General features: G+C 37.8%; 2 protein-coding genes and 1 long non-coding RNA gene across 6 annotated transcripts; 1 reads left to right on the top strand and 2 right to left on the bottom strand.

Annotated features, from left to right (window-relative positions):
• Window positions 1-3,434: 3,434 nt before the first annotated feature.
• LOC136256957 (NAD kinase 2, mitochondrial-like) lies at window positions 3,435-6,418 on the bottom strand. Its single transcript, XM_066050037.1, has 11 exons — window positions 6,188-6,418; window positions 6,054-6,142; window positions 5,913-6,001; window positions 5,539-5,620; window positions 5,405-5,494; window positions 5,101-5,199; window positions 4,951-5,046; window positions 4,847-4,902; window positions 3,926-3,976; window positions 3,667-3,790; window positions 3,435-3,614 (listed from the first exon to the last, which is right to left on the bottom strand). The coding sequence occupies exons 1-11, from the start codon at window positions 6,359-6,361 to the stop codon at window positions 3,479-3,481; spliced, it is 1,086 nt and encodes a 361-aa protein (XP_065906109.1). The 5' UTR covers window positions 6,362-6,418; the 3' UTR covers window positions 3,435-3,478.
• On the top strand, window positions 6,377-11,281 carry LOC136256956 (zinc transporter 7-like). 4 transcript variants are annotated; one of them, XM_066050036.1, is made up of 11 exons: window positions 6,423-6,479; window positions 6,531-6,658; window positions 8,985-9,154; window positions 9,207-9,308; window positions 9,363-9,476; window positions 9,521-9,608; window positions 9,667-9,772; window positions 9,820-10,053; window positions 10,579-10,727; window positions 10,938-11,087; window positions 11,139-11,281. In XM_066050036.1, the coding sequence occupies exons 3-11, from the start codon at window positions 8,994-8,996 to the stop codon at window positions 11,190-11,192; spliced, it is 1,158 nt and encodes a 385-aa protein (XP_065906108.1). In that variant the 5' UTR covers window positions 6,423-6,479; window positions 6,531-6,658; window positions 8,985-8,993; the 3' UTR covers window positions 11,193-11,281. The 4 variants fall into 4 exon arrangements, with proteins under 4 accessions (XP_065906104.1, XP_065906106.1, XP_065906108.1 ...); XM_066050035.1 differs by having other exon boundaries at window positions 8,982-9,154; XM_066050032.1 differs by lacking the exon at window positions 6,531-6,658 and having other exon boundaries at window positions 6,377-6,479.
• Window positions 11,282-13,485: 2,204 nt separating this feature from the next.
• LOC136256808 (uncharacterized) lies at window positions 13,486-14,332 on the bottom strand. Its single transcript, XR_010701666.1, has 2 exons — window positions 14,212-14,332; window positions 13,486-13,987 (listed from the first exon to the last, which is right to left on the bottom strand). It is a non-coding gene; the product is annotated as an uncharacterized lncRNA (long non-coding RNA).
• Window positions 14,333-15,292: the final 960 nt, after the last annotated feature.

Here is a 15,292-nt window from a genome sequence, read left to right as displayed (position 1 = left end):
TTGGTGTTTGTATTGGTGGTGTTGTACCATTATGTTGCTGCCAATAATCCCAAGAAGCTCACTAAACCTTGAGAAGGTGAGCCTGTTTATAAATATATAAACAATCATACACACATCTGGTTACTATAAAAGTCATCTGTCAAGCAACCCCTCTCTGTAGAGGCTGCCTATTTATCTGGAAACGCAGTGACAGTAACCTATGCACACAAATGCTGGCTCAATCATTTTTTGCTTCATTTTATAAACTCTGATATGTATAGGACTTTGATACGATGGATTGGACTTATTACAAGCTCATGAAGTATGTGTTGACTTTGTGTAAAGCTTCTAGAAGTGGATGTTGAATTTGAGACATTCTTAATACTATGTGCACGCTGCGATGCTAGCAAAATATAGGGCATAACAGACTGGAGATGACATAATTCTAGCATAATTGATGCAGGATTTGTTGTGTTAACATTGAGATAGCAACTTACTACATTTGTATGAAAATGTCTCAGAAAGCTTGTACTTTTTGCAGTAATATAATACCAATATAGCTATGTAAATATGGTGCAATTCACTGCTTGGCATCAGATGGATTAGTAATTGTAATTGATCGTCTGTCTCTGCCTTTAGTTGTTTTGTAATGTAAGCACTTTATGGTAGCTGGATCCAGAGGTGCCATTCATTTACACTGCATGTGTTTTATACATTGGTAGGTAAACATGGGTTCAAGTACATGCACTTTTAAAAAGTACTTGTACTTTATTTGTATTATCCCAATGTGCTTGCACTTATACTGTATGATACAAAATTTTGGCAGGAGAAAACTTTGGTGAATTTGGCAAATCAACTTTGATTCTCCAATTTTGTAGCCAGCTATATAGAGAGAGATACAGTATGACACAAGATTTCACCAAAATACTATCTGCCAAATTCTGTCTCGAGCTAAATCGCATGCGGTACAAGTGCTTGAGTGATTTTAAGTACCCTTTAGCTGGGACTTTTTGTGATACAAAATTTTATATGTAACCTCAAACTTTTCATGGTTACATATCATGGTTACATTTTCACAAAGCTATATCATTTCTCGCAAAATTCATGAAGGTTTCGTCCCTCAAAAATTTCCAACTAGACAGTATTGTGTACTTTGTACATAATGAATAAGGTTGGAAAAACACTAGAAGAATTTCATGAAGCTACATATGCAAAAGTTTACTCCCGTAAGGATCATGCTGTGGTCGCTAGAATGCAGCCAGTGTAACTAATGATGCTATTCACTGACAACACTATCCGGAGTATTTGCTTATGAAAATAAGTGCCTGCTGGTAGTTTTATATTAGTTGTTAAACGAGTTCTTTGTATTATGTACCACCTGCATCAGCTGCAGGTTCCAGATGAGTAATCAGTAAACATTGATATTGTCAGAAAAGATCTTAAACAAGAATGCTGTAAACTTGAGGTGAAGGATTTGAATAATTGTAGCTAATGTTTACACATTGTGATGGCTTTGTGAATTTAAACATCAGATTTATGCCTGTCTGTTCTGCTTTCAAAGAACACTTATGCGCAGTAATATTTGGTAAAGTGAAAAGTACTTGTAGTTACTGTCAGTCAGTGTCAGAATGTTCAACTAAATTACTTATACTTGTACATTACTTGATGTACTTGATAATTGGACCCATGCCTGCAACTTACAGCACCAAATTAGAGCTATTATAACATCCCCAAGTTGCTTACAATTTGTCATGATCCTAGAGCAGCGTTGAAACCGGGTCGAGTCAACTGGATCACATTTTGTCCGGGTCATCCGGATCGGATCACGTAATTAATTAGTTGGATGATATGGAAGTGTATAAGTCATAGTCAAGTACTGATGCAACCCAGCTTCTTCTTGAGCCACACCCACTTATCGGGATGACTGTCTGCAGCCATACATGCAGCTATGCCCATTTATTGGTGGTATTGCAGTCTGTAGGTTTGCATGAATCCATGCCCATGGCTGCCTGCAGGCTTATGTGGAGCCATGCTCACTAATCGTACGTGATATAGTCAAGTTTTCGGCAGGCCAGCTTATTTTGTGAGCCACACCCACTTTAATATCGGTGATGTGTCATACTGTTTGTATTTACCGTGTGTTAGATATGCGCAAAGCCACACCCACTTACAGGAAACGTATCTTGCTATCTGCAAACCTACGTGGAACCACACCCACTGAATAAATTGTTAATTATAAACCTTGTACCTGCTTAGTTATTATATAGCTACCCTTGTACTTAACGTGCTAGACAAGCACTCAAAATGTAGCTCTGGCGCATGTCCCAGTTTTTTATTAATCTGGGCCAAATCCCCTGGATCACCATCTGGGTCAGTGGGTCGACCGGTTTCAACACTGTCCTGGACTTAAAGGTACACTTGTATAATGTACTCCTTTGGTCCTAGTTTTTCAAGGCACCTTTGTGTGGGTCTAGGGAATTTTCCAGTCATACACTACTTGCCACATGACCTGCTAGTGGTCAATTGTCACTGAGGTGTGAAGTCTGGCCTTAAATTATAGTGATGACCATATTAGGGATTGTTGACTCATTATAGTCAGTCAGCATACTTATTGAGTCAGTATACTTATCAACCACATAATATACTGACATTGCTTATTATTAGCAACCACCTGTTTGATTAGACCACCTCTTTTATGTGACCAGTTTTGTAAGATGTCCATGCATTGTTTTTGAATCCCATTGATTCTATCCACTTAATCAAAGGAATATAAAATATTCCATCCCATTGCATTTGTCGCATTCTACTGTAACATTAGGCTTGCAAGCACATGTGGGATAATGCAGATTCAGTCACTTATGCTAAGTAGGAGCCAAAGTCAGCTAAGGTATACTGAGTAGTTATTATTTACCAGAGATCTAATTGGTACCCAGATGGTTCCATACAAAATGGCAGGCTTTGGTCCGTAGATTAATGTAGAACTGTTTTGGAACTAATATGAAGGTGTGAAATGATTCCTAACTGTTCTGTTTCATGTAGGTGTGAAAGTGTTACATGCAAGCAATATGGCCTCAAAATGAGGTGGTCTTGTTATTAAGACCACATTTTTGGGACGTAATAGCTCTTTTGAATATGCGAGTTGTCTTTTGCACTACATGACCCCATTATAGTGACCATGTCAAGTACATCACATCATCAGAGTTGCAAATGGTTATAATGAGGTCAAGTAGTGTCCTTACAGTTAAATGGCCGATACACATCCACCCGTGAAAAGTAGTGGGGCATGCATGACTGGTATAAAAGTGTTGTATGTCCGTAATATATATATATATATATATATAGGGTGTTGTGGTTAGCTACATATGTTCATCTCGTTACCATGGTGAATTTTCTGTTACTAGGTTCTACACCTTAATTGATTGCTGTAGTGGTTACTATGGAAACTGACACCAGTATCTGTTGCAGTGTGTAATGATTAGAATTATGTTATAATTTGTTGTTATATCAATTCTACAGTTCTAAGTGCGTCATTTAATCTCATCTCAAATTTAGCTACAGTTCCTTCGGGAAATTTACAATGGTACCATCCATCAATAAATAAACCTGGTTCCCAGCCACGAGACTTGACAGTAATCCTGTTTAGCAGGTTGTAAGAAGAGCATGCATAAACAGCACAGATGGCCTTACTGTTTTGCAGTTCCTTGTGTATGTGTTGCAGAGAATATCCCCCTAGTGATGGGCTCCCTGACAGCGTAGGACATGGTGGGCTGACTACCATTGTACACCACTGATTGGTTGAATTTTGTCATCACTACAGGGAATGGGTATAAAAAGTAGCTTGCTTCTTGTCGATCATGATAAAAATTGTACATATCAGCCATATGTAGTTTAGAAATTAAATTTATAACAAAAAGCAAATAACAACATTATTATTTCAGACATTTACCTTTATTGACCAGGTCAGGAGAAATGTGTATACTTGAAGATTTTTCTTTTACTAAAATAGAACAATCAATACACAATATGAGCTCCATACTAAGTATAAGGTATTTATTTGTTGAACAATAACAGCTAAAGACTTTATAATCTACATACATATGTAACCTTCACTCATTCCCAAAACAAGACAACAGGAGTAGAACATCTTAGTAAGGCCATGACAAATTAATCTTATGTTTCACGGATGTGGCGGGTCAATATTTTGGCAAACTCAAAAATAAATGTAAATCACGTGATCTCGGCAAGATACTCTAATAGAGCAGTCATATAAACTCTTAAAGCAGTCAGTTGTAGCTGACACATTTTTATTTATTTTTTCAACCTACCAGCTGCAGGTCACTACTAGAGGGCAAACAATCTGTGAAACATGATTAATTTGGTATGGCCTTACTGACATGAGTCCAGAGGCAAAGTTGAGGATGAGTGTTAATTTAACTAAGATATTCTTTAATGTATATGGCTTTGACTACCAACATTGCAAGTATTCTACATAATATGCCCAAAGTATATAATATAATTTTTTAAATATACTCTTGATATAACCGGCTTACTGTATTTACTTGGTTACATGCTGTGGCATTTATTACTCTAGTTCAAAAATTGATGTGCCAGCTATTCAAACTTGACCCCTACTTGATGGTTAAGCCACTCACTATTAAAGGTGCAGCATTTAACCAAGTATATAAATTATGGTATATCAAAGTAAAAACTGTGGTGCTTTGATGTAAATGGAGTCAATTGCCAACATAGCACACTGCATATTGCTGTTTGCAATAAATACTTTTTGTCAAAGACAATGATACTGGACTGTAGTAAGTTAATGCCTGGGAAATATTACATTGTGGTTATCTCACAGATTTTGTCTCACCAATTTGTAGTAACTGTTGCACTTTGGCATCACCCATCCTGTTGATATTGTATACCCTGCAAGACGGCTAGTGGGTGGGACTGGTTAGCTCACATGATCCTCACCAAGCAGTAGAGCCAGTACCAGTATATATAACCAAACCAGAACTCTTCTGTTTCTCACTAACATCACTGTCACATGTGATCTCGTAATATGATGTGCTGTGGGTGTGACATGGTTATGACATCATAAAGAATCATGCGATCCACACTAACTGGTGGGCATCCTGTTCCCCAATAAACACTTCATTCAATACTAGGACTGGTAAGTGATGTCTGCCCACTTGTACCCTAATACGATGACGTAGCTTCCACCTACAGAAATCAAACATCTAAACTCTACAGACATTAATTTAACGTACTGTACAAATTTTCACAATGTACTATACTGTGTTAGCAAAAACATTTGAACACAGTATAAGCAGCAAGAGTGAAAGGGTGCTGTTACAAATACTATGATTAACAAATACACACATACGTATGTAAATGGACATGCATGATCTTCCGCCAGAAACCTTACTTGAATTTTCCTGTGAACAATTTATCTAACACTTCTGATTGGCTGGAATAGTTGGTGTGTGGCCAGCTAGCACATAGCAGTCCTTCAGATCTACAAGAAGGGATCACAACATCACATGATCTCAGTGACCACACCTCTCAGGATCAGAGTTCAATCCTACCAATGGGGTATCAGTAGACATGAGCTTAGATGAGGTACGTAGGAATGTGCCATCACCTGAAATGGTACAAATATACCATCTTGGTGTCCTCATCAATAGGAAACACTGTAGCCCATAATCCTATATTGTTGGGGGGCTAGTATACATAACTAAATTTTATAGATAACTCCTGCAAGCTACAAATCACTCTGAATATCTGACAAATGCAAAAAGTAGCCAATAGTGAGATATTTTTTCTCTATATTTGCAAGTACATAATGTGCCACATATGATAGTGTTATCAAGATTTGTTGCAATGTCATAGACAAACAAGGCTTGTGCACCAAAATGCTCTAATAGAACGCTCACCTCCAACAGACAGCACTACATCAGCCCATTCAACATCTTCCACCTCATAACTATCCACATCTCTCACTCGTACCTCTGTACCACGTTGTCTGCAGCAAGCAAGTGGGTGTGGCTAGGTGTAGCACACCCTCACTAACTCACCTGAGATACTCCAAGATCTCTCTCACACAAATTTGGTGCCTATCGCGACGCGCCAGTAAGCTAGCAAGGTCAGAACCACGTGATACAAGCTATAATTGAAACACCATTAACACATCTGGGGCGACATAGTGTACCATTTTCTTCAAGTCTTGTTCGGGCAAATCCGAGTGCATGGATTTCTCGAAATCATAACGCGAAACTTTCTGCACTAATGTAACTCTAGCGGCATTGAATTCACCATATTGACGTCTGTGGCGAAGAATTTCCCTCCACTGCACGCCGTTAAGGCACGCCTTCCTTGTGATCATCTGTAAACAATAGTAGTGGGCATTATATAGAGTTGGTGTGTGTGCATTATTTAGAGTACAATTCTTTGGTTTTATTGTTTAGACGGGGAACACTAAGGACCCATTCTTGAAAAATTAGGTGAGTAAACTATCCGTTCGTATGTTAATTGTACTTCATTTTAACGTATAGCCGCTCGGTTTTAAATCTTTTACGAATCGGTAACTCGAGTATTAAACGCGTGGTTAACATGAAACCATATCGTATTGGATTGCTGTCGTGTCAGTTGAAGCTAGGGGGCGATAAATGATGATTAGTTGGTAAGGATGTGGTATAAAAACACCAAAATCACCGTATCTACGGGGAGGTTTGCCAACAATAATGGACCCCAGTTGTGGGAACTTTATTTTTGGGCTGTCGTGATCTAAATGTGTTCAATACTTACACTATCCAGCTTTGACTATATACCATATTGCCTTGAATTGTATAAACACCTGGTCTTGTTTAGTCACCGGAGGTACACTAATATGCAGCATCATAACAAATAATGCCTAGCTAGCTAGTGCAGTAATAATTTCTTGCAGTGATTTGGCATCAAGGTGAGTATGACACTGAGGTATGAAGTCAATTTGTGAATGCTGAACCTACTTACTGTATATAAACACCAGTCTCATGTATCACAGGAAAAATTTTTCTGATACCGATGTTGGGAATTGTTCAGCAATACCAATGTTTACATCAGTATTGCTGCCCCAATATTGGTAATAAATTTTTTTTCCTGTGTATATTATAAACACCTAGTTACTGGTGGCTGGGGTGAAAAGCTGCTTGAAGGAATAAACGTCCTGGCCATAATTTGAGACAATGCAGTATGTATACTCTTGCTTAGTTTCTTTAATACATGTAAATACATGTAATACAGTATCATGGGATTGGATCGTATAGCCTGTACGAGTTGTATATGATCACTGGACTGGACAACTGGACTCAAGTATTTACCTTTTTTAAATATTTGGGCAACTGGCAGTGAACTGGTTGTAAGTATGATGCTAGTCTCATGTAGTTAGACCACATAAAGAAACACGCACGCTTGCACGCACACATACACACACACAAAAGAAAGGTGTGATCATGCCAGACTTGTCAACTTTGCCCAGTTGCAGCTATGTATCAGCTATGGTATAGCAAGACAGTTAACTACCACTTAATTTAGCTGACTCAGTGATGTAGGATACATGGTTACTACAACACTACATACACACGTACTCTATGGTTTGTACGATAAGATGATATTATACCTAGAGAGGGTACGTTGTTATGTAAATTGCACACAATCCTAATGATGTACCAAGTAGACAGGTTCACCTGCACATTTTGTATTCACTGAAGCAATAGCTACAACCAGTTTCCCAAATATGCACTAAAAGAAAAAAAAACCTTAGTCCAGTCCAGTCCAGTGATTGTATACAACCGATCTTACATGTGTTTCAAATCAAGTGGTGGTGTCCACATGGAAAAGTAGTTTCTGACATGTTAGTTGAAGTGTACAGTAGGTTATCTTTGGAATGTTCTTACTACTAATGATTCACATTATATAATTAGAGTTTTATATATATATACAGTAATTTCAAATCATATATGTACATGCTTCCTGTCCCCACCTTGCTCAGTATAGATACTGTATCTGTATAGTAGGGACCACAAAGGTTTGGGCGTGACACATGAAAAAACATCACCTAAAAACCAGCCTCACTTTTCTTTGTTGACAATGAGGCAGTATTGCTTAGGCCCAAACAAGCCTTCAGATCAACCCGAAATGCTTTCAACAAATTGCTATGGAATTTAAAAATTATTAAACAGGATTTTCTATTGACTGACTGACTGAGTAACTGATGCCTTCAGACAAGCATAACTCGATAATGGCTAAGGCTACAGGCTTAATTTTTTTACTGTTCGACATCACTTCAGCTGGACACATGCCTTTTGTCATACTGCAGTACATACAATGCATTCTTCATGGACTTACCAGTGTCCTCCTTTGTGTCCCATTCATCTTTGCTGACAGCAAAAGGTGTTGATTTGGCAGTAGCACGTGATGGCTTCCCTTCATAACAGAAATCGTCCGTATTTTTCATAGTGGCTACTTTGATTGCAGAGGTGCTTTTCGAACAGTTCTTGATTCGTAATGCTGTGTAATAGGTTGAGCATAGCTGACAATGAAACGTAATGACTATAGATACTCCACTTTTCAGACGATAATTGATAGCTGGGGTGCACGACACCATTTCTTTCTTGCAGTATACATGGGTTCACTAGTCATAATAATTTTATTTACAGAAAAGTTAACAAACAAGTGCACAAAAAATTCGGAATTTTCAACTAGAGTAGGGACCATACATAGCACATCGATAAAAAGTACTGAAACAAGCTGGAGTAGTACGCGATATTAAATCATAGTAAAACAATAAGAAATGTTATATCCCTATAGAAGAAGTGCCATATCTCCTGGCATTAGCAATGATAGTTCACGATATTAGGATCATTACATAAAATTGTCTCAACAAATCATTTCTGAATCAATTTGTATGTGTGTGACATGGCATAGTTGTTTTCAAAACAATATAAGCACTTGTATTGTTGTAGTAGGACTGCAAGATGAAAACTAGTCACTCCTCTCATGTTCATGATGTTGCCCTGGACCTGCCGGTGGACATGACCATGCCCACTGCATCACATGATCATGACCACCACCATCATCATCATCACCATGATCATGACAAGGTCAGGATGGAGGGTGGAATATCATCATGGATTAAGTGAGATGAGAAACGACATGGGAAATTATGCTTGGTTGTTTTTAAATTTCAGATCTATTTTGTCACAAAAATCATCACGTAATTTATTTTTCTTTCTACTACTCAACTTGTCGTTTGCCTTTGTGGAATTATTTTATGGCATGTGGATGAACAGGTAACTCCTTACGATACTGTAATATCGAGTAATTGAGGTCATTACTCCACACAGTCTGGGGCTGATATCTGACTCATTTCACATGTTCTTTGACTGTACTGCATTACTGGCTGGTCTGGCTGCTACTGTGATTGCCAAGTGGAGCGTAAACGACAAGTACACATATGGGTGAGTATTGAAATAGTCTTGGTGGGTAGCTGTTTGTGTTGTAGTTATTTCCGTACAGAAATACTTGGCGGGTTCATTAATGGTCTATTTTTATTTTTTGTGGCATTCTTTATATTCGCTGAAGCTGTGGAGGTAAGTAAATGACTATTTTTCTATTGGCCATGTTGTATTCCTGTTGTGTTGCTATTAGCGATCATTTGAACCACCCACTGTCAAACATGACAGATTGATGATCATATCAGTGGCAGGATTTCTGGTAAATCTCATTGGAATATTTGTATTTCACCATGGAGGAGGTACGTAGTTTTAAACACACTTTAAATATTTCAGTTTCATACTTCAGGTGATGATCACTGTCACCATGGACACAGCCACGGTCATGGACACAGTCACCATGACCACCATCACCATGGACACGATCACCATGACCACAACCACCTACTACCAATGAGCACACACGACACAAGTGATGGCGGCAGTACAGCAGTCATCATGCAAGGAGTGTTCCTGCATATATTAGCTGATACACTTGGCAGCGTAGGAGTAATTATTTCTTCTGTATTAATAGAACAATTTGGTAAGTGTTGTTGAAAGTTACTTATTGTAGTTAGTAAGCATGAAATGCTTTGATCTTTGTGTGATAATGAGGTCTTTAAAATCCACTATAAGACCTGCTAGCAGAAACACCTCAGGTATTGCAAATCTCGCTTTCAATCATTGATTTGCTATGCTCTCCCAAGCATAATAGCCTGCAGTAAGCAAATTTAACCACTCCATTCCAATCACGGGTGGACTGGACTCTTCATCTTAGGAGTATGTGAAATTTTCATAACGACTCTTCTTGGCGTAATCTCTATATTGTATGGCTTATCATAAAGTACAAACCATACAGTATGTAGTGTTGTAGTAACCATGTATCCTAAATATGAGGAATCACCTAAATTAATTAAATGGTGACAGTTAACTGTCTTGCTATTCCATAGCTACAACCAGGCAATGTTGACAAGTCTGGCATGATCACACCTTTCTTTTGTGCGTGCGTCTGATATAAGTGTAGCACAGCTACCACATTACAGTAATGGAATGTCTCATACTATGGCAGGTTGGATGATAGCAGACCCATTGTGTTCTATGATGATTGCTGTACTAATTGTGGTGAGTGTGTACCCCCTGATGAAGGATACCATAGGAGTGTTGCTACAACGGAGCCCCGCCCACCTTGATAATGTTCTACCATCTTGCTACAGAAAGGTTTGTCACATTGAAGCTTTTCTGAGTGTTGTGCATATGTGAAACCTGTGTATGGTGAACTGTGTATGGTGAATGCGCTAGGCCTACTGCCATTCGATTAGCAACAGTTGTTAGCTCACAACAACAGCAATGAATAATGTGTGAACAGTGTGACATGTTTATGTACATGTATAGCTCTTCACTTTATTCTCAGTATCTCTTGTTTACAAGGTACAAGATTTAGAGGGTGTGGTCAGCGTACATGACCCACACTTCTGGACCCTGTGCAGTAACATGCACTACGGCAGTGTTGTCATAGAAACAGAGGAGGGTGCGAACTCACAAAAGATACTTAGTGCAGCTAGAAGCATATTCACCCAGGTGAGATATTACCAGGATTGTCCATCAATTTCAAATTATCCTCCTCTTCAGGTTGGCATCAAACAGGTTACCATAGAGATTCATATTGCTGAACAAGCCATGTAACTTTAGATTGAAATGAATTTAATTTATTACATCATTATATTATTCTTCTACTGTGATTATCATGTAATATTATCCATTTCAGTAATACACCATGGTAAATTTTTGTTTCAATTTTACTGCATAACAGTTTGCATAAACATTTTATACAACACGCATTGTTTGAGCTTCAACAGCTCCTGTAAGGAATAACAGCTTTAATTGCATAATTATAATAATTTAAAGTCAAATCCAATAGCAATAAAAATTTATACTTAATTGATTTTACAGCAATGCATGTTTGCATATTAATCTATTGGTTCCTCTGATCACAATTTCCTTGTTTGGCAATGTTTGGAGATTTTGGGGTTGTGAGTGTCTTTGAGCTGGGTTCAGGGACAAAAAAATTGTAGGTCGGCATTGGACGAGCTTTGTGTACAAGCCCCTTCCTGTATTCCTTCACAGTTCTTCTCTCAAGGTCAACCCATTCTTTCTTGGACATCTGAAATCTCTGGCCATTCTTAATAGTCCATTCACTATACATAACTGGGGGTTTGTTTTCCTGTGAAAATGGAAAACAAAAAAAAAGCAACCTGAACAAACACCACGTTTACTTTGATTATCTACTGGTAATGAAACTACTGGTAGGTGTTAATGATCAGGTGATGCTGACCTTTGTTTATATTTGCAATTGAGGTTGACTTAACCCAGACTATCCAGTAAAAGAATGTTTAGGCTATTATATTATATAGCTCTATAACGAGTCCTTTATTTCTTGTCTATAATCTACCTAGCTACATATTTTACCACCTTTTAAACTCTACCTGACAGCAAACTGAAATTACACTATACACAGTATCTAGCTTTCAGGAGTGAAGATTTACAAAAAGAATTCTGTACTTTGCATGGTACAGCATTAAAATAATCATACCTTATATGTTGCTGTGGCCATGCTGATGCTGTTACTAGATGACTTCTGTGCTTTTCTATAAAGTGCTCATCACATCAAAATAATTTATTTATCAGTGCATTTATTTATATAATTATTTTATTTATAAATACTGTGTGAACCTCCTCTGTACATTTAGGCACAGATACATATACACATGGTAGAATAGACTAGCAAGGCATGTACAAATAGAGATCTGTGCAAGAAGAAACAGGGGCAGATCCAGAGTTTGGAAAGGGGGGTGCACTTTGCTGAAAAGTCGGAGCAAAAAAAAAATCACAGCAATAATGGCTGCCCTTTACCAAATGTATTTACTATAAAGTATATAAAGATCCTTATTCAGATCCTTATTCATAGCTAAGCTATAATGCCTCATGAACACTGTGAGTCTGTGACTGCTTTATTAGAATGACTGCTCTATTAGAGTATCTCGATATTGTATGCAATTTTTTTGAAAGGGATGAGGGAAGGGGAAGGGGGGCACGTGCTCCCCGCACCCCCCTCCCCCCCCCTGAATCCGCTACTGAGAAATGATGATGCTTTACCAGGGCCCAGGCACTTGTCATGTGGCTACTGTATTCATAAATTCACAAGTGCCCATGGCCATGCAACTCGTGATCAGTGCTGATGCATGTCTTGTTTTATGACACTCTTATAGCTACCACACATAATGATGTTGGCTATAGCTAGCTATATATAATTCGCATACACAATGTATTATAGAGGTGTATGCATGTGTAAACTATATATGCGGTGGCTCAGTGCATGTGGCTGTACATGTGCTGCCTGACTGTGCACATAATCACATAGCCACATGCTTTTATATAGCATCCAAACATCACCGTTGATGATGTACTGTAGTAGTATTGTACATACAAATGCATACAGTGACAGACAACTGCATACAAAAGATGTGTTCATTTGCTGAGGGACTTTAGGCTTGTAATGGCGAGTGGATGGGAAAATGATCCAGCACATCAAATTATGGTGATCTCATAATTTATATATTTCGTAGTCGCAAGACAAATTTGGTGGGTGACAGTCACAGCCAGAGGCAATATCTTCCCTCAATTGGCTACACAATCTACTCTAATAGAGCAGTCAAGTACTCTAATAAATTAAAACAATAACAATGACAACAATGTCAAGCAAAGAAATATTTGTATGTGTTCGCAGTCAAATCACAAACCACTTGATACAATTTTCAGCGTATGCACAAGACCAATGCATGGTATTGTCTCATCCTTCTCATATGATGTGAATATTATGTACAGAATATTTGGGGTTACCAGCTTGAAATCATCAGGTGTACTCCTCCTGGTGGATATATACGTCAGGTGGTATTGTCAGCTTTATAACAGTGCACAATTTATGGTAGAATTAAATAAATCAATATTCAATAATCATAAATACTAAGCATATAGCTTGTATTGAGCTAACTGTCATTGTCTACGTCCATCGGTTCTCCTGTCAAGTCATCTCGTTTGGCAGAGATGTTCGGTGAACTGGTATATACCTGAAACTCTTTATCCCATGGTGTATCAGTAGAATAATCAAGGAAGCTCCCTCCATCAGTTGTTGGTGATATACTATATGAAGGTAATTCAGGTAGAGAGTATTCTGGGGTTGTCGGTTTATTCTTAGCGGACTTCTTAGGAGGTTTAATAAAATTTGGAGATCTTGGGATTGTAAGCAACTTTGAACTTGGTTGTGGGACGAAAAAGTTGTACTGCGGCATAGGACGTGCTTTGTGAACAAGAGTCTTGCGATATTCCTTCACAATTCTTCTTTCTGATTTGTCCAATTCACTTTTTATCATATGAAATCTCTGGCCATTTTTGGTAGTGTAAATGATTGCAAGTTTGTTGTCCTACAAGAGATTAGAAAAAAATCATATTTTTTCTACTGCCTTATCACTTATTACATACATGTTTTAATACCCTATCATGCTCTACAAATCAGTTATAGTATAGACATACCACGCTGCATGTCCTACAATACAAAACTATATCTTCCTGCCACTGAGGACATTTACATTAAAATATCAACCTACACACACTCTACAACAGTACCACATTAACATACATGGCCCACCTTATTATTAAACTTGTTGTTTTTCGCTGCCATGCTTTTAAGTCTGTTGCACTGAATCACTAATTTAACCTTTTCTATTCTAAAAAATGCTCATCAGTCACACCGAATGAGCAAAGCTATGGACAAAAAAGAGAAGAAAAAAAGAGGAAAACAAAGAGAGGAAAAAGCCCAAACCAAGCATCGAACCCCCATGCTGTTGTACATTGTCACTACTCAACACTTTTGCATCAACACCAGTACGAGTTTCACAACCATTTATGAGCACTTTTATGCCATGTACTAATGCTATATAGCTAACATCTGTAACAAGAGGTCATGCCAGACTTGCCAGTTGTGTACATGAACAGTAAACATGAGCAGCATGCAGGTTGGTGACATACTGACTACTAGAATACTCAATGTGACTCAAGTTCGACTACTATTTTAAAGTTTGAAGTTTAATAACTTTCTCATTGAACATGTTAACTAACTTAACTAAGTAATAGTTTTACCACTTACGTAAAAATCCCTGAAGATTTTCCTGAATTTTACAGAATTGTTATAACTTACACTGAAAGGAGATACACAATGGTAAGTCATAATTATGTATTTCAGTTCAGGCTATAAGACTGGTTTTGTCAGACTCTGTCACCAATTGCAATGTGTTTGCTATAATTATATTATACAGCTGTAGCTCTGGATACATGTACCAACACTGCAGCTTTATTTGGTTGCCGTATATTGGACACATCATCCAAAATCCTTTATGTACCTATTATTAATTCAGACAGGTAAGAGGCATTAATTTCTTAATTAGCCTCACATGAAGTCCACAAACAGGTACATACATTTCCAATGAGGTACTATTTGTAACTTAACGCTATGTAAAGGAGCAATTTAATCTGGTCAGGAGTTTCACATCGTATGATTTATTAAATTTTGTTGTAATCTGTCAGTGGAAATTTTAGAATTACATGCCTCCACTTACAATTGAGATGCTATCATACTAGTGTAGCAGCAGAATGCTCAAATTTGTTCAATATGTGCTACACTGGTATATAAACAGGTAAAGAATCTTCTATGTAAGTATTTCAAATAATTT

This window comes from Dysidea avara, chromosome 5 (assembly GCF_963678975.1).
Source record: "Dysidea avara chromosome 5, odDysAvar1.4, whole genome shotgun sequence".
Classification (NCBI taxonomy): Eukaryota; Metazoa; Porifera; class Demospongiae; order Dictyoceratida; family Dysideidae; genus Dysidea; species Dysidea avara.
The sequence above is the reverse complement of the archived record's forward strand: the minus strand, read 5'-3'. Positions and strand labels throughout refer to the sequence as shown.

What these genes read in the sequence shown, in the direction of transcription:
- LOC136256957 (XM_066050037.1), bottom strand. Translation starts at nt 6,361, where the DNA reads ATGATCACAAGGAAGGCGTGCCTTAACGGCGTGCAGTGGAGGGAAATT. An exon ending in AACAAGACTTGAAGAAAATG is followed by an intron (nt 6,143 to 6,187) that starts GTACACTATGTC and finishes TTTCAATTATAG; the next exon opens with CTTGTATCACGTGGTTCTGA. An exon ending in GGGGAACAGGATGCCCACCA is followed by an intron (nt 5,047 to 5,100) that starts GTTAGTGTGGAT and finishes TCACACCCACAG; the next exon opens with CACATCATATTACGAGATCA.
- LOC136256956 (XM_066050032.1), top strand. Translation starts at nt 8,994, where the DNA reads ATGAAAACTAGTCACTCCTCTCATGTTCATGATGTTGCCCTGGACCTG. An exon ending in TATTCGCTGAAGCTGTGGAG is followed by an intron (nt 9,609 to 9,666) that starts GTAAGTAAATGA and finishes TGTTGCTATTAG; the next exon opens with CGATCATTTGAACCACCCAC. An exon ending in TGTATTTCACCATGGAGGAG is followed by an intron (nt 9,773 to 9,819) that starts GTACGTAGTTTT and finishes TTCATACTTCAG; the next exon opens with GTGATGATCACTGTCACCAT.